The sequence below is a fragment of the Cinclus cinclus genome, chromosome 6 (genome assembly GCF_963662255.1).
Source record: "Cinclus cinclus chromosome 6, bCinCin1.1, whole genome shotgun sequence".
NCBI classification, from domain to species: Eukaryota; Metazoa; Chordata; class Aves; order Passeriformes; family Cinclidae; genus Cinclus; species Cinclus cinclus.
Genome location: NC_085051.1, coordinates 23,852,129 through 23,879,295, shown reverse-complemented (window position 1 = coordinate 23,879,295; position 27,167 = coordinate 23,852,129). Strand labels below are relative to the sequence as shown.

General features: G+C 45.5%; 1 protein-coding gene across 5 annotated transcripts; it reads right to left on the bottom strand.

Annotated features, from left to right (window-relative positions):
* On the bottom strand, window positions 1–24,517 carry PACSIN3 (protein kinase C and casein kinase substrate in neurons 3). Of its 5 annotated transcripts, none has more exons than XM_062494296.1 (12): window positions 24,341–24,517; window positions 12,146–12,228; window positions 10,637–10,737; window positions 10,053–10,209; window positions 9,061–9,296; window positions 8,512–8,667; window positions 7,780–7,955; window positions 6,863–6,983; window positions 6,270–6,400; window positions 5,556–5,621; window positions 4,960–5,047; window positions 1–3,319 (listed from the first exon to the last, which is right to left on the bottom strand). In XM_062494296.1, the coding sequence occupies exons 3-12, from the start codon at window positions 10,688–10,690 to the stop codon at window positions 3,308–3,310; spliced, it is 1,197 nt and encodes a 398-aa protein (XP_062350280.1). In that variant the 5' UTR covers window positions 10,691–10,737; window positions 12,146–12,228; window positions 24,341–24,517; the 3' UTR covers window positions 1–3,307. The 5 variants fall into 5 exon arrangements, with proteins under 5 accessions (XP_062350280.1, XP_062350276.1, XP_062350277.1 ...); XM_062494292.1 differs by having other exon boundaries at window positions 4,887–5,047; window positions 24,341–24,513; XM_062494293.1 differs by lacking the exon at window positions 24,341–24,517 and adding an exon at window positions 24,049–24,108 and having other exon boundaries at window positions 4,887–5,047.
* Between the last annotated feature and the right edge of the window lie 2,650 nt (window positions 24,518–27,167).

The window sequence follows — 27,167 nt, the reverse complement described above, 5'->3', positions numbered from 1 at the left end:
CACAAAGAATGGCTTTATTAAAAAATAAAATATGACTAGATAATTATTCACTGTGTTGCACATCAGGCACAGAGATGCATTTGTATTTTTTTTTTACAAAAAAAATGGGGGAAGAACAGGCTTCACTAGCCTTCTGGAATTCAGGCACAGCAATTAGTTTATGTGTACGTCTCACACAAAACTTTTGGCATGGAAGTTTCAACTAGGACCTTTGTGGTTAATAAAAACCTCATTTGTTTCTGTGGAAAACCAAGTATCCAGGCAGAGCTATTACTTTAATGTAAGATCATTAGATGTGGGTTGGTTTGGGTTTTTTTTTTTTTTTTTAATCCTCCTTCCCTCCAGCCATATCTTTACTACACAGGCTCATTTTTAGTAATCCAGATGATTTTGGGTAGCCAGGACTAACTGCCATGCCTATTTGTGAGTCCAGCCAAGCAATTTTTCATTCTCAGTGTGTTGTCTGCTGTCCATTACTTCAGCTCTTGGCAGGAATTTCCGGTGTGCAAACATTCCTTAGGGAACTTGTTCACATAAGATGCAATGTGTCCCTATTTCTGGAAACCTTCAGGCAGCCCACTATAATCAGGTGGTTATGTTTCCCTAGGACAAACAAGTCTGTTCAGACTTTGTCCTGTGGAATTTCAGGTTGTTTGTACTGTAATCAGAGGTCCTGTCCGCTGGACATTTCTGTCCTTTAGCACATTATGGCCACACCTAGCTCCATCCCTAATTACAGCCTGACTAGAACTCAGAAGAGGAGTTCAAGTCAATTTCCCATGTCATCCTCTGTAGCTCCCTTCTACCCTTCTCCCAGTTTTTGACCTTACATAAAAGTCTAACAGTGTTTGAAATATGCAGGTTAATCAGGGAAACTTCAGTACTGGTTACAAGACACCTCAGGTCATTTTAGCCCTGTTTTTGTCTCAGTTCTCTCAGAAGCCTAGCAGGCATGGCTCTCTTCCTATTCACGGGTGCTAGGACAAAGGAGCAACAAACCATTCCATTGTGGGTTAGCAAGTGAAACAATTGCAATTACTGCACAACAGTAATGATACATTTACCTGGGACACAGAACTGAAAGCGGACTGGATATTTAAGTAAATTCAAGTGCTTATACACCAGCACCTCCAATTACATGGCATAAGTTGAGGCATCTTCAGATAGTGAACCTAGAATACTAATTAAATTCATAGCTAAATCCAGGCATTTTTTAATGTCTGTTGCTTAGATATTTAATTGCCTTTTGTAAATACTTTCTCTTTTATTGAGAAATGACATAATAGACTGAGCAAAATGCTTTAGCCTTGTTCTTTGGTTTGCACCTCTCTTCCCCATTCATGAAGTACAGTGCTAGGGATATATCAAGCAAAACCTTTTAACTGCAAGTTCCTGTGGCCTCACAAAAGTACTATAAATGGCATTAGTCTCCCATCTCTTTGTCCATGGGCAGACTACACTTTAAGACATCCAGTATGCTGTAAAAGGTAAATTTCTGTTGTCAGCCAGGCAATGAGATGTTTATGATACTTTAATCTTCATAAATTAAGAGTGTTTGAATATGTCCATCCCCTCTTCTGTTTCAGCCTACATTTTGGCTTACTAGCTGCTGTTAACACAGTACTGGCCATTTAACCCTGACATTCACCCGTGACTTCAGACTTTGTCTTTTCTTAGCACCCTTTTTCCAAACAGCTCTGAAGCAGTTCACCCCAAGAGGCTGGTGGAGGCAGACCAAGTATTGTGACTCTGACTTAGCCAGGTCACTCACACTTGCGAGGCCAAAATAAGAATGTCACCACAGAAGGTTACTACAAACTCAGAAAGCATTTCAGCAGCAGTTTCAAGCAGATGTACTAAGTAAGCCATTTTTAGGCAACTGCTTGTTTGCCTTTGTTTCTCCAACAATGGGAGCTTTTCCAGTTTTTTGTTTCCTCAAGCTCTTGGGTTTATCAGTCCCTATACTGGAATAAGCAGAGCACTAGGATCAGGATGCCAGGTCTTTCCCAGCAGCCTTACAGGATTTCAAAGACAGGACAGGTGAGATAAAGATGTTTGATACATCCTCCCTGCTGAATGGCACTTAACAACTGGGCATAAGTGCACTTGCAGCCATTCAGGACAAAAAGGGGACTTAACCTTCTATGGGTAATTTGTGCCAGCCAGCAGGCAGCTTCCACACTGCAACCCTCATCACGATGCAGGGGTCTTTGGCAAAGCAGGGAGTGCACTTTTAGCCCTGTGTAAGTCAGGAAGATAATGGAAAGGCAAAAAGAGGGTCTCTGCTGTTCACAAAGTGCTCTGGAAGAGAGGTGCAGCCAAAATAATCTAGATGCATTAGGAACCCCAACATACACAATTGAATTTAGGAATCCTAAGCAGAACAGCACGGGAACCTGGCTGTAATTTTGTTAAAACCAGCCTTCAGCACGTGTCAAAGTCCATTTTAGCTCAAGGAGCATTCAGTCAACTCCAACTTGCTGCACAATAGATCTGTTCACAACTCACTGTTCACAATTCACTTGTCTGAACAGCAAGACAGACGCCTCTTTCTCCTGTGCCTCAGCTATACTATCATTCATTGCTGGGGTTATCCCATTAAGTATGAGGGCAGTGAAAAGGGATGTTCAGGTTGAACCTGTATCACTTATACCAGCTGCCTTACCAGGGAAGCCAATAAGCTTGCAGATGAGGGATACTGAAAACTTATAAAAGACATGTGAGAATAAAGAGCTTTCTGCCAGTCAGCTTGATGGAGCTAAAAAAGGGGAAGCAATAGTAGAAGTTCCCTATTACCCTGCATATCCAAAATTCCTTGAACAGGAAGCCTGGAGGCAGGGCAGACCTCAACACCCTATGGATGCACGTGCATTGAAGTCAAGGAAGTATGCTTTCTCTCTTTTATAGAGCTCCATGAAAACACTTACCTCCTTTCACTGAGTGCAAGTCAAAAGGATTGGTTTCCTTCTGCACTCCTACACAATTGTAGTGCTCAGAAAAGTCTTTATTAATCCTTGTTTATTTTTTAGAAAACCCCTACAGATCTAGATGTTTAAAATGAAGCATTAGTTACATGGAGTATGTGCCTGTAAAGTCCAGAAGCTGCTGGATATACTGCAAAGGTGGGCTGGGGCCAGGAGTGACCCAGTGACCTCTGCAGGAGATGCTGGCATGGCTGTGAGGCACTGGTGGGGCTGCAGCAATCATGATCCAACCTTCTCAACATAATTAGCAGGATAGAGTCCAACCTGACCAGTGAGAAGTCGGCCCTTGCACCAGCCCTGCTCATCTTCCTCACTAATCTTCATTAGTTCTTCCCCTAAAAGTAAGAACAGTCATTAGGAGGCAAACTTGAGAAAGGTAGCATAGCATTTTTACCCACCTAAGATGACTTGATAAAAACCAAGACTATTGGTCTCCATCATCACACTCTTATTCCCTTATCGGCACCCTTATCATAATGCAGTTTAATCAAAGCCAGAATCACTGACCTCTTCAGTATTTATATTCAGTACTATCACCTCAGCCAAGGAACTTAAACAGACCTTCACTTCTGCTATTAAGCATCCAAAATCTTTTGTGCCTTACAGTTCCGCCTGCTTTTCTCTCCCTAAGGAACATGCTTACAAGCCAGAGTGATCAGAGATTTGAGACAATTTTTTCTTAGGCAAGTGGGAAGGAAATACAAGAAGCTGCTAAGCTCTGGATGTTGGGACCCAAAATGCCTTTTCCATGATGGAGTGTCTGGTTTGGCCAGAAATGCATGAAATCAACTGATTTCTCAGACTATGACCAGGAAACACTTGTAACATTCCAACATCTACTTTGGGAAGGGGCAGAAATATTCCCCTTCTCCACCAGTAGAAGGTCATACTTCTGCTAGAGAGGGAGGTCTGACTGCATCACTGGGCACATCCCACACTGGCAGCCTCAGAAAGACACTTCTGTTAAGCTAAAGCCTTACACAGAGCCTGTGTTGCACAGAACAGATTAAAAAAGGAGATGACTACAGATAACAAGTCATACCCCATTTCATCTGCTGAGTTGAAAGAAAGAACAAAGTCAAGTTCTTAGAACACCCATATTGCAGGATATTTTAAAGCAACAAGTTAAGTGTTAGGAAGTTTACTAGTATGGTAACACTGCAGCACAGATACTGGCCTCAGGCACAAGGCCCTGCTACTGAAGGACTTCAGTGACTTTAAATGGCTGTGTTTTGGAAAGATATAGCACAGCGATACCATGTAAAACTTAAAACAAGCAAGATCAGACACTCCCAAGATCACAATGTCCACTTGAAGATGAGAGGAGGGCACACGCAAACTTAAATTTAACTACAGGAAGAAAAGGAGACAGGTCTGTTTGCTCCAGTGCTCAATCCTCTGCTGCAAGCCAGTATCTCCATTCTCAAGATAACCATTTTGAGGAACACTTTGCACAGCTGTTTTTTGCTGGGTGACCTCTGCCTTCAGTAGTACATGTCGGTAGGTGGGCTTCTCCCAAAATATCTATCTTCACATTATTTGAAAAGACAATCCAGAGCATCCATGTAATTTTTATGTCAACGGTGCAAGGGATAAGCATTTAATAAAGGTTCAGGACACAATTCTGAATAAATGCTCTAAGATGAGGCAGGGATCTGCTCTCCTTGCACTCTGACCAAGGCATAGACAGTCTCTTTCCATGTGGTCTCACTACCTTCCAGTCTGGGAAAAACTGGATTTCCCACTGTGTCATCCACCTCAAAGGAGTTGGCAGTGGTCAGATCAAGGGAAGAATAAATCTCAGTTTTTAAGTGGACATCCAATTCTTACAGAGTGTTTCAATCATTCAGGCAGCCCAAGTGAGGACAGTGAAAGGTTAGTAAGAGATTACTGCTTCTGTACCTGCTTTAAAGCTCAGCTCATCAGCCTCCTGTCCTGTGTAATCATAGAGTGCTCGTACCCGTACACCTGGTACCTTTAGGTCTTCCTCATGCCCATTGGCATCCAGGCACTTCTTGGGAGTGTCCTCATCTGACCACTCGGAAATGTCTTCTTTCCCTCCGCTGTGTGTGTGGAAAGCAAGAGGGGAAAAGATGGTTGTTAGTAGACTGATCTTTCACCCACCTCCTCCTGAATCATGCACCACCCTTACCCCCCCGAGACTGCTCTGCTATAGGACAGGGTGCAAGAAGCCCAAAAGTCAAGCAAGGGCAAACAGGGAAGAGAGATTCCAGGAGATACTACATTCTGTTGAAAGCACACCAGCATTAGAACATGGAGGGCCAGGAGGATAACTCGCTCTCAAAGTGTTTTCACACACACTCTTCATTACCTTTTCCTAGTCTAGCAGACCCTCTCACACAAGGAAAGCCAGTCCTAACTGGAGAGAGTCCACCTGTATCCAGCGTTATTCCAGCCAAGAATAAGACAGAGGAAAAGCTGTGTTTTGCATCCCAAAGAGATGTCTGGAATTATGTTTTTCAAGTCAGGGACAAGAGCAGAGGGGAAGAGTAGCAGAGGACAGACACCTGGAACCCAAAAAGCCCTGCAGAGCCTATGTGCCATACTAACTTCACATGGGTTGGTGCCTTCAGGGTGTCATAGAAGAGGCTGTTCTGCTCCTCTTGATAGGAAAACCTGTAGATTGGCAAATAGGGCCCCTGAATCCAATTAACTGTGAAACACGGTAGTGGCCTTGAAAAATCTCTGTATCCCCATTCTTCTCTGCTCAGTTCACTTTGGCCAGAGCCTATCTTTTAAAGCAGGACACCTATTGGAACAGTAGGATGAGTCTGTTCTGCCTCTCCCTATTCTCCAGGCTTGCTTCCTGGCAAGGGAAGCAGCTATACCCAAACTTGTCAGGTACTACTCAGCACCATACCAGGGAAAAACAGTAAGAATTTGTTGCCTTAATTTAGGAAGCCACACAACTCTCAACTCTTCTCACCTTGTCTGGGAGGAAGAACTGGGGAAACACATGCCAGAATCAGACAGCATTAGTCAGACTGGGCTAAATCTTGTCACTAGAAGGATCTTTACCAGGAAGGCACTTTGTGAGGCAGAATATGCTAGACAAAAAAAAGCCCTAAAAACCCAACAAAACAAACCCAAAACCAAACGGCTACCCTAGACTGCATTTTCTACACAGCCTTTTCCAGAGTGCCACAGGTAAGGCCATGGGCAAGAGACAGGAAATTAAGGAAGAGATTACTCCCATCAATCCAACTCATTCATGAGCCTACACAGGACTGTACTTTCCTAACCTGATATATCCCAGAACTTTACCTTGTCTGCAGAGGGGTCTGTGAAACAACACCATCTCGTGTAGGCAAAATGCTGGTCAATGTGACATCATCAGCCATCTTGCCACTCTTCTCCTTCTTGGTGATTTGCCTCTGTGTTTCAAGGGACCATTCCTGTCCAGGGAAAACCAGTAATACCATCAAGCCACTCAGACAGAAAAGCTCTGTATCTTTTCTGCCCAATACAGAATAACAGAAGACCAGGCTGTACTTCTGTAGCAGCTGAACTAGTCAGCTCAATAGCCTTGCTGGTATAGCAGGCTCATTTCTGTTGAATCCCAAGGTGCAACAAGAGAGGCTTGAGAGAAAATCATGACAGAAAGCTGTCCCACAGCCCTGAGCACCACCTCCTGTTCTTTGTCATTGCAGCTGGATGGCTGGAGCATAGCTTGGCAGCCTACGTATGCCCCTGTGGGCAGCAGACAGCTTGCAACACAACAATTTCAGAAGAGCCCAACATTCCAAGCCTGCTGAGTGAAGACATGGTCTTTCCAACACAGGACTAGCAATCACCAATTTTAGATGAGCAGCTAATTGTTTGGAAATAGCATTAACGCGCTCCAGAATGCTCCACACCTCAAACTGAGGCCAATTCATCGCCATGCCAGGTCCGTGAGTGTTGCGCCACCACTTCAGGTCCTCCTGGTTGTCTGCAGCCATGATGATTTGGTGGAGATCCCGATACAGTGCATGAAAGCTACAACCAGAACAGACAGAACCACCAGTAATCAAATCCCTCAGCAGCTTCCCAAAAACCAAGTAGGAAGGAAGAAATTAGCCTTGTGTACAATTACATATCATCCTCAATCCCACAGGATTAAGGATGCTAGAGCAGCACCCATTCAATCCTAGGAAAACACAGCCTTCCTCACTGGAGTCAGCTGGCAAACAGGACAGTCTTGTTTGGTGTGGCAGTGCCTAACAAGTGCCAGCTCTCAGCACAGCTCATTAAGTGAGCACTGAAATAACTCAGCACATTCTTGCACACAGACAGGGAGGTGGCTCAGATTTGTTGCCTCTACCATAAAAGGGGCACAGAAGATTTTTGGCTGTGCCTGCTAGCCCTGTGTAACCTCTGCTTAGGGCAACTTGTGGGCTTACAGGCATTACTTCACTAAAGGTCTCTCTACTAAGGGCAAAATGGGTGGAATAACCATCAATACTAGAAGGCAACAGAGCTACATTCCTTAGCCTGGGATTACATATAACAACATGGAGGCATTTCATAGAAGTAGACAGGACAGTAGAGAAATAGGAAGGGCTCGAAGGCAGAAAATCCTCTCTGGGGAACCTGGCACTGCCTACAGTCACAGACCCCAATACTGGTCACTCTAAAGAGACCAAATGCCAGTTCTAAGATACACTTGAAAGGGGAAAGAATGAGATGTAGCTGATGCAAGCAAGCAGCTTCCAGAGACACTAGAATTGGCACTCCTCACTAGAGTCTAAGCACTCCAGGCTGGGAGAACTCCTCTCTGCATCAGGGCCAGTACCTTTCACTGGTGGAGAGGTTGAGATGCTGGTGCAGATTCAGAAGCATCTCCTTAAAGAAGCACAATCGCTTGCGCTCTGCCTCCTGACAGCCTTCAAACACTTGCTCCATGTCCTCCATGTAGCGGGGATTGTAACGATTCAGTTCTTCCAGCATCTTCTCATACTGATCCTTGCACTGTAGCAGGAGCACAGCAAAGGTAAGATGTGCTGCCCTGACAGCAGATAAGTATCAACCCTCCCTACTCAGGCCTGGGACTGGCAAGTTTTTTTTCCCCACTGCACTGCTGAACAAATACACCAAAGAAATAAGAAGAAATCCCACACCTGATGTCCCAGTCCATTCCTCTCCTAATATTCTTGCAAGTTTCCTTCTCTTCCATACTATTCTCTTCCATACAGGACCTTCCACACTTTTCCTCTTGTGGACAGACAAATCAGGTACTTTTGGTAGCCAAGTCTTCAGCTCTACGGCTTTCACCCCCCGCACCAAATCCCCTATGTTTTTTTTTTTCCTTTTTCATTTTAAATTTATTTATAAATTAGAATCTTGCCTAACTCCAAAGACCGAGACCTTAGTTACTGAAGTCTGAGTCTAGCTCACTAAAACCTCAGATGATGGGATTTCATATCTTCTTACAGGATTCAGCTGAGTCATTTCACTGAGGGACATTACCAATGCTTTTTCCTTGAAAGAAGTATTCTTGTGACCCCTGTCCATACAACACACACACCCTCTCAGCCTCCTGAGTGCACTTCTCTACACGCTCTTGCAACTTGCGCATCTGCTCCTGTGACACAGACGAGTCTGCCTTGGCATGGTTCTCCCTTGTGTGGGCTGTTTTCTCCTCCTTCCGGGCTGCGTGATAGTTTTTCTTAGAAGTCTCCACCTGTAGGAAAAGGGATCCAGAAAAAGCCATGATCCTGCTCACAGTAATCCTCCAATACTCAAAGGCATGTTAACATTTGTTAGAGTCTGCAGTAACCTAGCATAAACGCCAGTTCAGCATTTAGTAAACAATGGTCCAGTGGGAAGAGGTGCCTTCAAATGATCTCTTTTTCAGTGCTCACCTGCTGTGCAGGAATACAGAACCTGTTACCAAAGTCTTCCCATACAGGAAAGAAGTTATAAAACCACAAGAACATAGACCCTCAAGACATCCATCCCTCTCTGGAATTCTCTGCTACTCTGGCTAACCTAGTTTGTTTGCCCAGTGGCTCTTGAAATCAGGCAGCCATCTCAATTACCCTTATCTCTCTTTCCCCATTCACACTTTGCTTACATCTTTCATCTTCTTCACCCAGGGTTTCTGGGCCTTTCTGAACCCATCCTCTGCATCCTTTGTTTCCTTGAAGCCTCCAATCATCTGCTTGTGATAGGCCTCCTTCTGCCAGGCCTTGATCTTATCTGAATCTTCACCAGCCAGGTGGTTCCGGACAGCCAAGTGAATTTCACTCAGTTTGTCTGCAGCTGTCAGGAAGGCATGCCAGGCCTTTTCCAGAGTCCCATACTGTGGACCTGCAAGAAGAAGCACCGGAGGAGCTCTTATACTTACTGCCCACAGAAGGGAACGCAGATTCTTTTCTTCCTACATACATCTACCAGTATGGATTCATTTCCCTAACTCTGTCCCATCAAACAAGTTAGCACTGACTGGTCTCCACAGTCACACCAGGCAGCATCTAGACTGGCTGTTAGAGCTGGGTATCTCTTTGGGCAGCCTCAGCTGTCCCAGATGGTGCCTGCCAGGAGGTTTCTGTAGAAAATCTCTTCCCAAATCTGGCCTGAGCTTCAGGGCAGACAGCAACATTAATTCATGACTGAGGCTAGGCTTCCGCTCCACAGACCAGCAGGTCCTTTGGGACATCTATCCCATTGTTTCCTGTTACTTTGTGAGACACTATGAGTTTGAGCACACTGCCACTAAATCACAGCATTAGTAGTTATTCTCAGACTGGAGGAGAAGACTGCTAAGCCATCCTTAAAACGGGGGTACATCCAGCTTGATGTAAGACATGGACTACCCAAGGACTTGCCAAACTAAGCCTGCACATTTACTTTTTTTAATAACCAAGCACGTGACAAGAGAACACCTCTCCAAGTGGATCAGAGGATTGACTAAAAAAAAACAGGCAAACACACAAGAAAGACACCCAAGAAAGTCATCCCTTTCCTGAGGAAGGGAGGCCTGAGCATCACCTCAGTAAGAGACAGCACTCAAAGAGGCAAGTGCAATGACTGCTTCCTGTTCTCAGTCTAATATGCCAACTTTACCTCTCTCCACATTGGTCCTCCACTTACGGGACCACTCTGTTAGCTGCTGGGCATAGTTCTTCTCTATCTTGGCTCGCTCCTGGAAGCAGGAGATAAGGTCATTGCAGAGCCGGTACCCATCATCCACACGTTTCACTGTCCGCTTGTAGTTTCCAGCCTGAAATGTCACACAGCATTATTGTTTATACCATACTGACTCACATTCCTGCAGTACAGACAACCTCCATCATTGCATGGGGAGGGAACATGGGCCTTTCTGAAGCCAGCATCTGGGCTCAGACCCTCCTTCGGTAGTCTCAGGCAGACACAGCACTGGAGGGAAGAAGCTCAGATGTTTTGCTTGCTTCTCTCACAGCTCAGATCAATGTGAACTGAACAAGGAGCTCTCATGCCACAGTGTCTGTGGAAGAGTCATTACTCCCTGCAGTACACGCAGCATGGCACTGAACCTTCCCACAGCTCCTCCCTTCCACTCCTCAAGGGCAACCTGTCACCCACAGGCCTGGAACTCAACCCCTTAATTCCACCAGTGGGTGGTAAGATGACACTCCTACCTCCCTCACACTCCAATTATCCTTCCTTACCTCCCAGAAACTGCCCCCAGGAGCCTCCCCGCCAGCATCATCTTCTGATGACATCACCCTCTTTTTCTTGCAGCAGAGAATGTTTGCAGATTTCAGTTAACCTGAGAAGAGAAAAGTGATTTCAAACATAGCAGTGGCTGGGCCTTTGCAGACAGCATAGTTCTGCATGACTCTGGGAGCTAGAGGAGCCCAACTTGCTGCCCTGCAGCCAAGTGCTGTCATCAGTGCCCCTCCAGCTGCAGATGGCAAGGTCAGCAGAGATGCCAAGGGCTGAAATGGCCTCCTCCCTCCCTGCAGACACGAGGCCTACTTGGCAGGCCTGTAACACAGTGGGAAAGGATGTTGTAGAAGACAATCTTGCCAAACCATGGCTGTGCAGATACCGGAGATGCTCATGAATCCAACCAAGGTCCTCAAGAGGGTAACACAAACAGAGGTAGCTAAAGCTATTTAAAATCTGCCTTGAAAGATTTAAAATAAGTCTTGTGTCAATGGAGATGACTCCAAGCTTCCCAGTATGACTCAGGATTACAGGATTACAGCAACTGACTGGGGAAAACAAGGCTGAGCAGTCAGCAGACAGGCATGTCTTCAATGGGGAGGAGTCCTGTGAGCTGCCCACCAGCTGAGCTGGGCTTGAGCAGAAGTACAGAAACATGCTGGGGCATACCCAGCCAAAAGGCAGCACACCTGGCTATTACCCAGCAGCCCTGCTTCCCTAGGAACATCCCTGCACAGCTGCTCTTTTCACTACACTTTCACTGTGTTTAGGCTCAAAATCTCAGCTGGAATGTAAAAGGTTCATCTCACTGTCTGCTGTCTCAGAACTTTTATCCATTCCCCTGTGCTAGCCTGCACTGCCAGTTTGTTCCTGATGTGGTACAACACTATGAATTCCTTAGGGAGAGGTTCAGGGTTTTTCTTATGCAAGAACGAGAGAAGGAGTAACAGAACCTAAGCCCAGTCACTTGCTGACAAACCCAGTTCTTTCCAGACATACCCAGGTTAATGCAGCATGCATGGCCTTTGCTGCCACTTCTCCTCTTGCACATTCCTAGTTATAAAAAGCTTCCCTCACACCCCAGAGAGGTATCTGCTCATTCTGCCAGCCCACAGAGCATACAGCAGAGATGAAGATCAGGTCAAGAGTCCACATCTCCCACCTCATGCAAATCCTTCTTGGTGGCATGAGCCGCACAGTGAAGCGGCCCAACCCAGACTGCTGGAAATTCCAACATTTGGCTATGTTTGCCCAGTGTCATCCCATGGAGTGTATCAGAAGCATATTAATGCTGTTCCTTTGGCCTTCTTCAGAAAGCTGGAAACACTGACTTACAGTCACTGAAGCAAATTGTTAAATGGGATATGACATTCAGGTACATGAACCCTGAAAAATTAAATCCTTCACCATGCCACCAGCTGTCCCTGCCCTCCCTCCCTGCCGACTGCAAAGCCACCTTACAGCCTCCAGGGTATGCAACTCTACTCCTGGCCCCAGTAACTACATACCTGAAAGCCAAAGCAAGACGCTGCAGGGGAACAGTGGGAAGCTGGCAAGTGTGTCTCAAGCTCTTCAGAGTCTGAAAAAAAGACTGGAGGAGACAGAGAAGGACATGGTCAGACTCCTTTGCATGGATGATGCCTGTTCTGATGCGCTGCAGTCCTAGGGTTGTCCCTTTTCTACCAGCTACTTAGGAGGGCCACCCTCTGATATAGCAGCTGCAGCCACTGTGCCTCCCGAGATGCCATGTTCCAGCACGTAGGAGAGATTCCAAATCCTTGTGTCACAAGATCTAGCCCCAGAGAGAGTTAAAATAGAAACACTGGGGTGGCTGACAGCACTGTGCAGGAAAGGTAGCATCACAACAGCTGAGCACAGGGAATAGCTTGGGCCAGAAAGGCCTAAAATAAGCAGGCACCCCATGTGGAGCCTGGTCCCCCCTCACTGGGCAGTGTCCAGTTTAGCAAACCCCAGCGCCTCCATGCCCTGCTGCATATACTTATACACAGAGCTGCCTTTGGGAGAAAGGGGGAAGGACACACACATACCTTCTCCAGTCTCTTTTAACTAAAGACGCAGAAGATTTATACATGAGTCAAAGAACTCAATAACTCTACATAAAAAAAACAAAAAAAAACAAAAAAAAAAAACAAAAAAAAACAAAAAAAAAAAAAACCAAAAAGCCACCAAAACTCACCAGAACGCACATTCTGGTCTACATTCCCTTCAGTCATGGAGCACCTACCACTGCACTGGTATGATGTGGCCCTCTAGCCAGGAGAGCTTCTTTGTCCCTTGCTTCTGTATGCTCTTCCCATCACATAATCAGAAATACTTTATTTTGCTATATGTACAGGTAACTGTCATCAGCTTTCCACAGAGCAAAGAGAAGTAAAAGGTCTGCAGAGGCTAAGAGAAGCAAGGGCAGAATAAGGCATTTTTGTTTATCTCACACTTACATCCCTGGGGATTTACCTCAGTGTAAAAAGTTTACTAAAAAAAAAAAAAACACAAAACAAACAGGCAAAACCAACAAAAAAACCTCAACAACAGACAAAAAAATCCCTTTTCAGTCACCAATATGCATTCAATTAAGGCTGGAAGGTTAGGGCAGCTGAGAGTAAAACTGCAAAACCTGGAAGCGGGATTTTTAGTGAGACAATAGTACCATTTTTGAGAAGAAATGAAAGAAGGAAGAGGAGGGAGAGGGAGCTATTGCAAATGAATGACTTTTGGTGAGGAAAGGGAGGGCAAGAGGTTGAGGAGGAAGAATTGTGATTCAGAATGGTCCAGGTCACTGGATAAAAGGTTAAAGGTCATAAACCTTATAAGGCTTCCTAGTAGTCCCCAATAAAACCGGACAAAACATTCCTGAAATTGCTATGATTTAAAAAAAAAAAACTTCATGAAGTTATGTAAAAGTGTATTTAAAACCCATCCTTTCTTTATTTCTCCTGATGAAGACATAGATCAATTATACACGACACATGAATGCTGTATCACTTTTTCCACACTACTCCTCCATCCTCACTTTATCAGGAAACAGTGAATCACAAACATGCCTTCCAGCTCTGGTTTCCAATTCAGGCTGACTACATGGTACTAGAATCTGGGGGGTAAATGTGGAAAGCTGTTGTATGGCAGGATATGCTTGTTCATTTGAGGGACATTCAGGCTAAACAAACATCCCAAAACCCAAATCCATTCTTTCTGCAGTTTCCATGTTAGAATTTGAGTCACATCTGCTTGCTTTCTCAGGAGTTACCAACTCCAATAGCCAGATTTACTGTCCCGAACAGGCTCTGAAATATAATAGTAGCTGTGCTGGATCAGACTAAGGTTTATCATGGCCTCATAGCCTTTCTAGACAGCAGCCAAAAGGAGATACTTTCCCTTGCTTTGACAACAGAGCAAGCATACATGATGCTTCCCTGCATGCTCTCTGAGCCTCTAACCACTTGCTGACAGGAACTTCCCTGAGCTGAATGTGCCACCTATGAATAAGCACTCAACAGATTTCTCTTCCATTAATTTTTTCAACCTGCTTTTGATCTTATATTATTTTTCAGCATCTATAATATCATGTGGCAAAGTATGCCACAGCTTCAAGCTTTACTGTAGCCATCAGCACTGTAGCTGGGGGCAAAATGCAATGAAGTGGTCTAATATTTCTACAGGCTTATCTCCATGACCTGAGTAGCAGTCAGTTGAGTACATATTTCCATAGTAGTTCTACAGCTTTTATAAAAATCCAGAAAAATCTGTCTTGGTAGAAGCAAAAAGGTCAAAGAACAAGAAGGATCCTTTCCTGCTGGGCTTTTTCTGGACTTTACATACTTCATGAGCCCATGTCAGTCAGCAGATCAAATTGGATCTGCATGCAGACATAGGGAAGGTACTTAGTACTGCACAGAGGGGCTGAAAAGAACAGCTGTTGCTGTCACCCTGAGTGAGCCCTAGAAGAGCAAGTAGATTGCCAGTCCACCCCTTCATGCCTCTCTGTTCCTGAAATACCACATGGTGTGAGCCACTAAGGGTTTGAGACCAGGGAAAGCCCAAGTTTGATGGGAAAAATAAATATATGTGCCAAAGCCTGGAGGTTGTTTTACAGCAAAGTAAAGATGACAGGGATACCTTGTGGACAGCCTGATTTAGCAAGAGCCACCAAATGATTCAGGGGGGCTGGCAGAGCCTGTATAGTACAAGCAACATAGCTGAGTTATACTGGGTCGAGTAGTTTTATGTGGCCCAGCACCATATACAGGAGGACTCCTGATGCCACTGCACCTCTGCTAAGAGGAGGCTATCTAGCAAATCATATTTGCAGGGCAAAGGAATGTTTATCCCTACCTTCCCACCTTTCTTTATCACCTCTCACATTTAAGAGCCACTTAACACCTCACAGCAGCTCCTGCAAGATGAGGTCTCTGAAGAAGAGGGAAAGAGTGACTACACTACCATTCATTTCACATCTTCAGAGGATTACAGATAAAGGTAGCACAGACACCACTACAATCAGCAACACCAGGCAAACTGACCCACGCAAATGACAGCTACAACTATTTCCACTTGCTGTGTTAGAAAAGATACCTCCCTTCTTCCCCCACATACCTGCTCTCACTTAGGAGCCAACATAATTATTAGGCCACACTTGCTATCAACTCCCTATTAAGTTATCAGCAAATGCTTCTTGTTCTTTAGCTGCAGAAAGGTGGAATGGCTTATGACTGTCTCACTGGTACTGAGCTCCACTCAGGAAAATACCAGAGGGCTCATTGTGATAGAGCTGTTTTGACCTTTAAACCACGTTGTTATTCCCACTTGTGATCCAGTCAGGGACATGTCTCAGACCACAGATGCCTGCCCTCAGACCAAGGTGTCAAAACCTTCCCTTTCAAAAACACGTGAAACCCATTATGCATTGTAGGGTGTGCCTTGTGGCTTCCTGCTTTCACAGCATCTGTGTAACAGGGTCCTGATCCACAAAGAAAACTCCCAAATCCAAAAGTAATAATAGCTCTCCTCCACTGAAAGCTTTCCCTCAGGCAGGTAAACTACAGAAATTCCCTTCCATCTACACCACGTTCCAATACTTCCAGCCTCCAAACCGCCCAAGGCACCACTTCTATATGCATTGCTTGACTGCCTCCTAAGAATCCTTGTGAGCAACTGTTTTCCTAAGTTCCCCAACATCAAGCCTCTGAACTCTACAAAGGCTCAAAGGGCTGCAGCCCTGCAGGAATTCATCCACAGAAAAAAAAGCTTGTACATTGCACCAGACAAGGCCTTCTGCCCAACTCCCCTTTCCTAACTACAACAGCAAATGCTGAATGCAGACACACGTAGGAACAAATTGAGTTACATTTATCTAGTAACCGAGGCTTTGGTGGAGACACATTTTTATTGTGGATCACTTCTATATAGGTGCTAAAGTCAAGCTAAGGAAAAGTTTTAATCAGTAATTGCTTGCTACTAACTAATTTCAACCTCATGACAACTACCACCAGAAGGCAGGAATTTGATACTTTCTGCAACCAATTTGTTTAATTCCCCAGTCATTTTTCTGTATGGCACACAGTGGTGAAGGTATTCTTTTCCCTCCAAAAACACAGGCACTGTGGTATAGGTTGCAGATGAACATTGCAATCTGAACAATCCAAATACACAAAAAGATGGCAGCCTCCCTTCCCTTACAGAATGACAAACATGAGATCGCTTTTCTTTTTCCTTGTCAGAATGAAACTAGAGAGCTGAAGCCAGGAGGTTCCACATCACTCCAGCAGTGTAACAAACTCAATTGCTATTGGTACAGCAGAGCTAGGAAGCTCTCCAACAGAAGAAATGAAATGGGGCATGGGACAGAGTGTCCTTTTCAAGACTCACCATCTCTGGAATTGCACATCCAGTAGCTCTGAACCAGTAACTGGGATGATGCCCAGTAATGTGCTCTCCACTGCCATTATATAGGTCTGGTATCTACAGGCATACTCACCTTTCTGAAGGGGGGACAGTTCTTGTCTATTGCTACAAAGGGGCCAAGTAACACAAAGATCCTCCAAAACTTCCTTTAGAGGTATTTATCTTATTGCAGTGTCACACCCTCAGCAGTCACCTGACTGGGAAAGGGACCAAGCCAGTGTTTCCCAGCCTCTCCCTAGGGACTGAAGCCTGCCAGGGCTGTCTAATACAGTTTCAAGCATGATTTCAATTCATCTCTCCAGCCAGGGAAAGGTCAGAGAGACACCAGGCAGAACAGTAACTACACACAGAGGTCACTTCAGCTCTGTGCAAGGCTGTAACAGAAGCCCATCTCTCAGCCTATGATTCTTTAGCTATTATGTGGCTGTCCATTAGCAAAATTTTCCACTATTATACCAAAGTACTAAAACACAGACAAAATCCTGTTCCACTTGAAGGGCTGAGCCCCTGAGTCCAGACCACAGCTTCTTTAGCATAGATGAAGCTAACGTACTGATGACAGACATTCCCCATGTGCCACCCCAAGCTGTTTTCAAAGTGTTCATGCAGAACTCAATCTTTCTACATTTATTTAGTTATTCCCTGTCAGAAGCCAAGGCTACAGGACAGGCTTCTACTAATACATTGCTGCTGGTTTAAGATTCCTGGCGGACATAGCTTTACCAGGCAGAAACTGTTTTACAAAGAAAAGGAAAAACATCTGCTTTCATTTTCCAATATGTTGTAGAGGATCTTTAATATTACAGGAACACAGATCTTTCTGGTTAACATGACAGTATGAAACAATGTTAATGAAGGAATGTAGTGGGCTATCAAGGTATGTATTATGTTTTTTTCCCAGTTGCTCTTTGTCTTAAAAAAAATTATAATCTCAAATACAGAGCTGAAGGAGGGAAGAAGCCAGTGCTGAACCACTGTGTACCATACAGGACAAGAGGCTAGGTTCATTTTTATTCAAAATGGTTGCTGGAATAATTTAAACATGTACGTTGTGTCTATGTGTTTAGCAGCTGCAGCTGATAGCCTAGTAAGAAGCCACACAAACAAGTTACCTGGAACAGCAGGTAACCCTAGCTGCTTTCTTAGGCCTGTGAACAGCATCATTCCTGTCCCACTCCTTAGTCACAGCATGCCCACTTTCCAGCTCTCACACTCCCTGTCCTACCACTCTCTCAGGACAAGGTTTTAACCCAGGCAGATATTGAAAACCTGTAATCACTACTGTTCCACTCCATGGCCTCTCCACTTGTTTGCTTCTATGCTGGCTATTTCCCAGGGTACTTCCCATCCTGATGCATCAGTCTCTGCAAGTGAACACCAAGCTTGCCAGCAAATACATGCACTTCCCTTTTCATCAGCTGGGACCCCAAACAACTGAAAGTTCTTTCTTCCTAAATTACTGACAAACAGGTGTTTAAAGCTCTAGTCAAAGCCAGTATATCCCTCCTCAGAAGTCTCAATCCACACTGAATGCAAACATTTTACAGGATTTAATCTACATCTTATCTGGTAATGTTTTGTTTTTGGTTGTTTTTTTTTCTGCACTTACTGTCTGGTAAGAGCAATAGTTCATCCTGTAACAGTTGCCTGGAACTTAATAAAAGTAAGCTATTGTAGTAGCAGCTTGGACCAGTGTACCCTCTCCAACTAGGCTTGGAGTAAGAAGTTTGGTTTGTCTGGATCTTTACATGAACAACCCTGATCCAAACAGAATAAAATGCCCTGGACTCATCTAACCCGAGTAAAGAAGGCAGAAATAATGAGAAGTGGTGATCAGAGGTGTTTCCTGTGGTTGTGGAGCAGGTAGGGGGGCAAACTCCAGTAAATTCCTGCCACTAGAATATTCTCCTGTGATTGAATCACCTTGCAATGCCAAGAGCAGGGATCAAGTTCACATGAATGCTTTAGGAAGTCCTAAGGAAGCAGACTGCAATCAATGCAATCAAACAACCTATGTGAGAGCCACAAGCCAGTTAGCTCCATTCTAACACTGAGCTTATGGTGGTTTCTTACTTCACTAGACTGCACAGCAGTCAAAAGTCTCCAGCCTTCTCTGCTCCCTTTTCCCACTTGGAAGCCACAGTGAGTTTTTAACTCATCTACAGTTCTGCAGTTTCTGGATTTCCTTTACCAATAGTTGTCTTTTCCACTGGCTGCTTTTTTGAGGAAGGGGAATGGGAGATGAGTTCGCAAGAAATTTGTCCTTTGGACCAAGTGTGCGACAATCATGACCAATTATTTCAAAGGACTACATTTCTTTATTTATGGTTGCATCAAATAGATTTCTGGTTTTACATGGCAAAAGCCAATTTACTAAAACTGCTTATTATGTGAATACTTTCCTTCCAAATATTCATATAATGGAGACAAAAACACGAAAGATCTTCCTCAAGGCATTTCTTAAGTTCATCTAGTTCCCTGCAGAGTCTCAAGTCCCAAACAGTCTGTAGAAGGGAATATAACAAACTCCTTGATTTGAGAGCTGAATAAGGTAAGATTGAGTGCTAGGGCTTCTCTTATTGTGTAGAAGAATGAGGTTAAAGCATCACACCCATTACTTCTGTTCCAGGTGTGACCAGTTCCTCCACTTTGACAGCAAGGCTCTTTTTTCACATTTTGTTACCAGAGCTAGGTTTACTCTGCAGGAAAATCTAAACCGCATAAAAACAACTGCAACTTAAGGCAGGTTTCAATACCATATGAACTGGAAGGACTGTAAAATAGCTTTTACACAGAGTCATTTTGCATAGTATGGGACCAGACATGTGAAAAGAAAGCATCATTTGCTCTGTGGACTGGAGAGAACTTAACATTCCCTTTGTAGCATCTCCTGGTTCAAGAAGAGTTTGGCAGATCAGCCAGTTTGGAGGCACTCCACTCCTAAACATATACACCTTTCTGACAGATTTCCCAGAGATACACACAGGTAACAAGGTTGAAGTAGGAAAGCTGTTAGGAGCTGGCCTGCACTCTGGAGATTCATACTTCACTGAATCATATAATGGTTTGGGATGGAAGGGACCAAAAAGATCTAGTTCCACACCCATCTCACTAGACCGGGTTGTTCAAAACCCCATCCAACCTAGCCTTGAACACTACCAGGGATAGGGCACCCACAGCTTCTCTGGGCAACCTGTTCTGGCAACCCTTTGAGTAAAGAATTTCTTCCTAACATCTAATCTAAATCTCTCCTCTAGTTTAAAAGCATTTCCCCTTGTCCAATCACCATCTGCCCATGTAAAAAGTTCCTCTCCCTCTTTTTTATAAGCTCCTTTTAAGTACTGAAAGGCTGAAATTCTTCTACTGAAAGGCCATGAATACTTCACACATTCTTCTTGAAGTTCATTGCCCTCCATGTCATGGAGCAACTTTTATCTACTTCCACAGTATCTGCACAGAATCTGCTCCTTAGTATCAGTAGTGCCTCTTAAATTTTTGGACCTCAGGCTGAAAAACTGGACTATTAACACTTTATATTCCAAATGTAATTCAAAATACTTTAGGAGAGTACAGAGCAGTCAGCCTGAAGTGCACACGTGACAGGATATATCTTAATCTCCAGCATCACTGGAATGTCATTTGCTTTCTCAGTCCACTGCCCAAAAGAATTATTTCAGTTTCTGGTCCTCAGGATTCAACCTGACATGTGAGGAAAGAACACTGGAAGGCTTTAAGAAAAACACAAGCACAACAAAGCAATGCAGGGGGCTTTATTTCCCTGCAATGCTTCCTGAAGCAGCTCAAAACCCTAGTTATTTACTTGCATTGGAGTAGAAGCCTGCTGGAGTTAACAACAAACCTTCCCATGGGTTACCACAGATCACCAGTCCTCATACGAGGCAGAGCTGACTGAAAACATCAAGAAGCAGAAGTAAATACCTATAATCATTCGAGAAGTGAAATATGCTACATTTTCTCCCCATCCTCCATGAAAGCTTCTTGCCCTTGTCAGCAAAGGCAGCAAGGCCACTTCAAGAGCTCTGGACCACAGCAGGTGCAGCTCAGCACCTTCAGGGAGAAGTGTGGCTCAGCATCAGGAGTACTGTACTGAGGGGATGGCAGGAAGTTACTACCAACAGAAAATCACCTGTAGGTGACTGAAATGACTATGTCCCTTCAGAGAGCCCAAGAGGCAAATACCATATCTTCCTGCAAACAGGAGAGACACGGCTTGGGCAAGCTCACAGTAGGGACAGGACTGAGGAGGCTGAAGACTTGCTAGCACTTACAGGTTGCCTGCAGCAATTCTAACGCCTCTAGCTAGGAAAAACTTAGTTGCAATAAACAGAGTCCTACCACAGTCACCTATTGAGAGAGCATAAAACCACCCTCAAACCTAATGCCTCTGGATCCAGGCCCATGGTACCACGGAGCTCTCTCACATGCCTTTTCAACAAACTGCAGTGCCCAGTGACAATCACTAGATTTAACACACAAATTCCAATTATCACAAGTCTGAAAGGCTCATTCCCATCATCCCATTCACAGCGAGGAGAAACCAGTGAAGGCTCAAATGTGATTAGGATGCCAGTCACATTTACTGCCTTATAGCAGTGCCCCACTTCAGCCCACATTTCAGCATGAAGAAACTTGAGACTAACGTACCAGTCCCTGAAACAAAGCTGTGTGATTACAGCAGAGGATGCATCAGGTTCTTTGCACCAACATTTTCCTTAGAGCTGCTGGAAAAATTTGTGCCCAAACAGAGTGCATTTTGATGTTAAATTACAGTGATCACCATGCTGCAAGGTAGTGGCAAAAAGCTACCACTTGAACAGCTTCTTAACTGCTCCAAGAATGCCAAGTCCTTTTGTAATTCTTCAAAGAGCAAAATCCTAAATTCTGTGTGAAAACTTCCAGATGCAGTAGTCACTGTTTTCTGACCCATCCACTAAGGTCTTAGACTAAAATATTAAGGCTGGGTCTTTAATCTGTCTGTCACATTTGCCTCTCAGAATACCTTCTACACCCATGGCACTGAGTAACTAGTGATAAAACAGCATGCCTGATCACAAAGTCTGTTTTAAAAAGATAAGAGCTCCTCAAAGGGCTTAAACAGCTCTCCTATTGTTCAGGCATTTCCCCATGAACTCTCAAGAGCAGCCTAAATTCACAGATCAGTGATCAGCTGATGGCAAAAATAGAGGCAGTTTATTAATGCTTTCTGATCAAGAGTATAGATTTTTCCACTCAGCAGATACTTTTAGCTTTTGAGGTCCCCAGTTCAATCCCTGGATGCCAGCCATGACATAGACCAAATGGCTCAAAACAACAACAGAATACCCAGACCTTGAGATGGCCAGAATAAAGAATACACAGTGTTTGCCATGCTTGCTGATATCATGAGTTCTGACAGAAGTTCACATCACCCCACTGTGGTGTTGAAAGCATTCTTACAGCTTTGCATGTCCTAAGAAGTGCCATTATTGCATTATTGGTCTTGTACATATATAGATATATACATGTATGTAAATATATATAAATTCTCTGATTTATATTTATTTTCTTTTCGTTGGATATTCATGGTCATCTAGAGAAAGCCCAAAAGATTCAGTCTAGGTCTTGCATAATCCACAAAAACCTAAAATGACTAAAAGCACCAGTCATTATCCTGTGAAGAAGTTAATTTGGGTCCATAAAATTTTCAGCCTTTTATGACTTGTTTACACACGTGATCTGCCAGTGACCTGCAGCATTTTGGTGTAGTCCAGTCACACACAAGCCTATTAATTTGTTAAAATTTGATAATGGATTTCCAGGTGGGCAGTTGTTCTCAGCCCTATACATTGATGACACACTGAAGTTACTGCTTTTTACTGTCCTGAAAAGAAGACAGCCTTCACCTGAACAAGTGCAGGCAAGCCAGAGAAGTTCAAACACACAGGTCCGATTAAAAAACAACAACAACAAAAAAAGGCAATACAATAGACCAAGCACAGAATAGGGAAGGCAGCAGGCAGCTGATCAAGCTCACACATTCATTCTGTTCCAAGCTGTAAGTTAAAAGGACAATCTAGTAAATATTTTCAGGAACTTCTAGGGAAATACCATTAATTACACAAAACACTATCAAAGCAGACTCCATCTCACACAAAGCACATTGTGGACTTCAGGGAAAGGTGAATCCTTGCATGAAAGAATGTGCTCAGTTATGCAACTCATGGGGAGAAGCTCCACTTTGACTCCACCCAGAGACCAGCTCACACCTGGAGCAAGGAGTATCTGGACCCTGTCATTTTAGCCCACACACTGCAGTTGTGCATTCTGCTCTCACTCCTTCCCGAAATTACTTGAGTCACCCACTGTAAGGCTTAGTGACTTCCTAGCGACACTTCAATTCTAGGGTGGAGTGGGAGGCTCTGTTCTGTATTACAATCAATTACCATCATATCAGAAATTCCTTTGTGCAAATTAGACCGGTAGTTGATTTGAAGGGAGAGAAGTTCAGTTTCAGGAAGTAGGGAGCATCAGTTCTATAAGGAAGGTCAAAGAGTGAACAAAAAGGCCAGTCTACTTCCCAGGGCCAGAACAAATGTATGGCAGTGGTCAGCTAACCTCATCTGCCCCTCCAAGCCGAGTATTCTTGCATGCCTGAAGAACTGAAGCAAGCAAAGAACACATAGTTGGCACAGAAAGTGGTGGAACAGGTTAATGTGTTTGGGCCACGTTAGCATCACTTATCGATAGCTTTGCCCAGATCATGGAACCCTCCTGCCGTGCCCAGTGACAAATCAGACTGTCTTCGCAAGCACTGGGTATTCAGGCCCGCTAATACCCTCCCTGTTTATCAGCTTTCTCCTGCTCCAGGCTAGAGAGGACACGGTAACCCTAGCAGCCTGCCAGGGGCCTGGTGACACAGCCGAAGACAGCATTCCTGCTGACTGCCCCTCGTTTCCCCTCCCTGTTGTGGAGAGCCAGAAGCGAGGAAGAGGACGAACAGGGACAGAACTGTCCCCTCTGTGGAAATTCTCCATCCAGCTGCCCGGAGGCCGGCTCACAGACCGGCAACACGGACGCCCGAAACAAGGGACTGGAGCCCCGCGAGCACGGGCCCCGGCGCGGCCGGCCCCTTTCCCCAGGGGGTCCCGGGAAGTCGCTTTATCCCCACTCTCCACAGCGCTGCCAGCGCCCGCGGCTCCGGTTTCAGAGTGGGAAGCGGCTCCGCGCGGATCCGGCACAAAGAGGCCCCTGTCCCCGAGGCAGAGCGGAGGCGCGGGCTCCGGAGGGAGGAAGGGGGAGCCTCGGCAGCCCCCAGTGACGGGGCGGCGGCAGCGGGTCGGCCCCGGGAGGCCGGCGGCGGGGCAGCCAGCGAAGCTTAGGAAAGGGAGCGATGCTATGGCGAGAGCTTCTCCAGCCCCACGCGAACAACCCCCACTGGGACCGCAGCCCCGCCGTGCTTCCCAGCCCCGCGCGCCGCCGCTCCCGCACCTACCGGGGGTCTCCGCTGCGCCTGCAGACGAACCGCGCCGAGCCACCTCCCAGTCCCCTCCTGCCCACAGCCAGCGCCCAGCCGGGCACCGCCTCCCCCACCCGCCCCCTTTCCATGAGGAAACTTTTCCCTCACAGTTGCCAGCGCGTCCCGAGACACGCTGCCCGCCGCGGGAAGGCGGCGCCGGGACCGGGACGGGCTCTGCCGCCAGGACCCCCAGCACCCCACGGGGCACAGGTCCGAAAAGCGCCGGGCCCGGAGGAGCGGAGCTCACAGCAGTGAGCCCACCGCTTACCTCGCAGGCGACACAGCACGGCACGGCGGGACGCTCGGCGGGCAGCGGCCACCTGGGGGAGGCGCGGCTTGAGCCCTCCCCCTATTTCGGGGGTCCTGCCCCGCCTCCAGCAGCGCCCGCGGGGCGGGCCCGGGCTCGGGGTGCTCCGATAGCCGCGGCGGGGCAGCTTCGGCGCGGCTCCCGCCTCCCCGCCCCCGGCCCTTGATCCAATTAACGGGAGAGGGCTCTGCCCAGGCAGGTGGGGTCGGGGGAGGGTACCGGCAGGGCAGCGCAGTCGTCGCTCCCCTCCACTTCCACATCGGGAGGGGCCTGAGGGAAATCTGCCTGGCCGGGATCCCCCTCGTGGCGGGGCGGGAGGGAGGCAGCCCTGGGAGGGGCTGCCCCTTCGGCCCAGCCCCGAGTTCGGCTCCTGTCTGTGAGTTCGTTCATCTCTGTGCTGTATCGGCCAGCTGACCTGCAGGGCCCGGAGCCCTCCTGGTGTCTTGAAGCGGGAGGCTGCCCAAGACCGCCTCTCATCCAAGTGAAGTGATGTGGACTCGCTTGTGAGAGTGCTATGGATCACTCTCCCTGGGCTCTAGTGCCATCACCCAAGTTTATCTTAGCGTCCGTCTTTCTCTTTCACCCGACCCAGTCCCTCTTCCATTCCTCTGAAAACCTCTATCTGAATAATTCGGACCTCATATTTAAGTCCTCGGAGCCTTTCAGATGACACCAGCTGTTTTCTAAATGCCAAGGAGTTTGCTTGCCTGGGTTTGCTTTTGTAATCCCAGGCCCCCGAGTGCAATTTTCCCCTGGGGCAGCACTTTTACTAGGAGACCTTGCTGGCCCGCCTCCTCTTGACTTCTTCCAAGTGACTTGGGACACAATTCAAAGGACCAGCTGTGGGTTTGCAGTTATGTTTATTCAATTGCTGAATAAAGGAAAGACTGAGAGCATTGCAGAAGGAAGAGAGAGCATGCCATACATCTTCCACTTCTCTGGAGCAGTACCTGGGTTTTTGCCTTTCTTTACAGGTGCGCTAGATTTTGTAACAGCCAGAAAAATAACTGTGATGATACCCTTCACATACAGTCAAATGCTGTGTTAGAAAGTGGACATTAGAAACCATTCCACTTATTTTCTTCTAAGACCAATCCTCTGTTCACTTTTACCAGCATAAGGTCCATGGAAGATGGACACCCGTGACAGGTCATTGCCTATGGCATCACCATCAGTATCCTTTAAAAAAGTGAGGAAATATGCTTATCTTGTCCTTGAAGTTAATCACAATTGAGAGCATAAGCAACAACTTTGTCTTTTACTAAAACAAAACTGAACCCAACTCTTTGGCATAGATACTCTCCAATTCAATTAAGTTCTGAGTTTTTTATTTCCATTATCAAATTAATGTACATTAAGGAAGGTCAGAAAAAGCAAACACCTGTTATCCATTGATAGTCTATATCCAGTGTGTGCCCTGTGTTATGTTTTCATGCTGACTTCTATATGGATATCACATGTGCATCTAAGATAGAGTGTCCAAGACAGATGTGGGACATGTGGGATCTGGCCATGGCCAATACTGATAGCAAGGTGAGAGCAGTAAATAGCATGGCTGTTGCAATCCTGTCCTCCAAGGCTGGAACGGCTTGGGGAAGATAGGGTGCTCGAGCAAATGAGGTCATAAAAAGATAGTGATCTTTTTGTTCATTTTCCTGGTATGGGCAGCTTAGCAATGGTCATGGGACAGAAGGAGGTCAGATAGCATAATATTTACTCCTTCATCTCTATAGGGTTTAATAGTTTGTTTTACTTTCCATGGAATGTAGGCTTGTTTTCCATATGCATGACAAAATCTAGTTGCTCTAATGGTATATATATCAGTAGTGAGACTAAAGTAGCCAAAAATATTCATGTTTTGGACAGAGATCCTGGCAACAAGGAGGCAGAATACCTAATGGTATTACTAATACCATGAAGCTGATCTTAGTTATAATATAGCTTTACCTGACCCAGTGGCAAGATTCTGTGCGAGAAAACCATGTCCCATGACTGAGGCAGAGCCTCAACATAATTGTACATCTGAGAAAAGGCATCATAAAAATAAGCCTAATATCCTGGCAATGCAGAATTCTACTCCTCTAATTTTGTTGCATGCTGCAGTTTGAAGAGTGTGAGACTATAAATACATGAAAGAATATTTTCTCAAATTAGTCTTTCTCTTGCTTGCTCAGAGTGCCATCCAAACACTGAGCTGTGGGACATCAGGCCAGTGGCATTTTGTCTGCTGTTCTTGCCCTTAGTGGATAATAATTACAAAAATATCTGGTGATTCTCTAGAGAGAAATCAAACTTGGTGTTAGTCATTGACACAAACACTCTAGCATGTGGCCTCATCTTGAGTACTGTGTGCAGTTCTGGGACTAAAAATTTAAGAATGATGTTGAAGTTCTCAACTTTGTGCAGAGTTTAGCTTGTCTAGGTTGGAGAAAAGCAGGCTGAGGGGTGACCTCATGGCTCCCTACAGCTTCCTGAGAAGGGGAAGTGGAGAGGGAGGTACTGATCTCTTCTGGGATGCAGTGATGAGATGTGTGGGAGTGGTTTGAAGCTGCACCAAGGGAGGCTTAGACTGGATATTAGGAAGCATTTCTTTACAAAGAAACTGGTCAAACACCATAACCATCTTCCTAGAGAGGTGGTCAATACCCCAAGCTGTCAGTTTTTAAGAGGCATTTAGACAATGTCCTTAATACCAGACTTTAACTAGGTCAGCCCTGAACTGGTCAGGCAGCTGGACTAGATGCTCATTGTAGGTTCCTTCCAACCTTTTCTCCTCTTTTCTATTCCT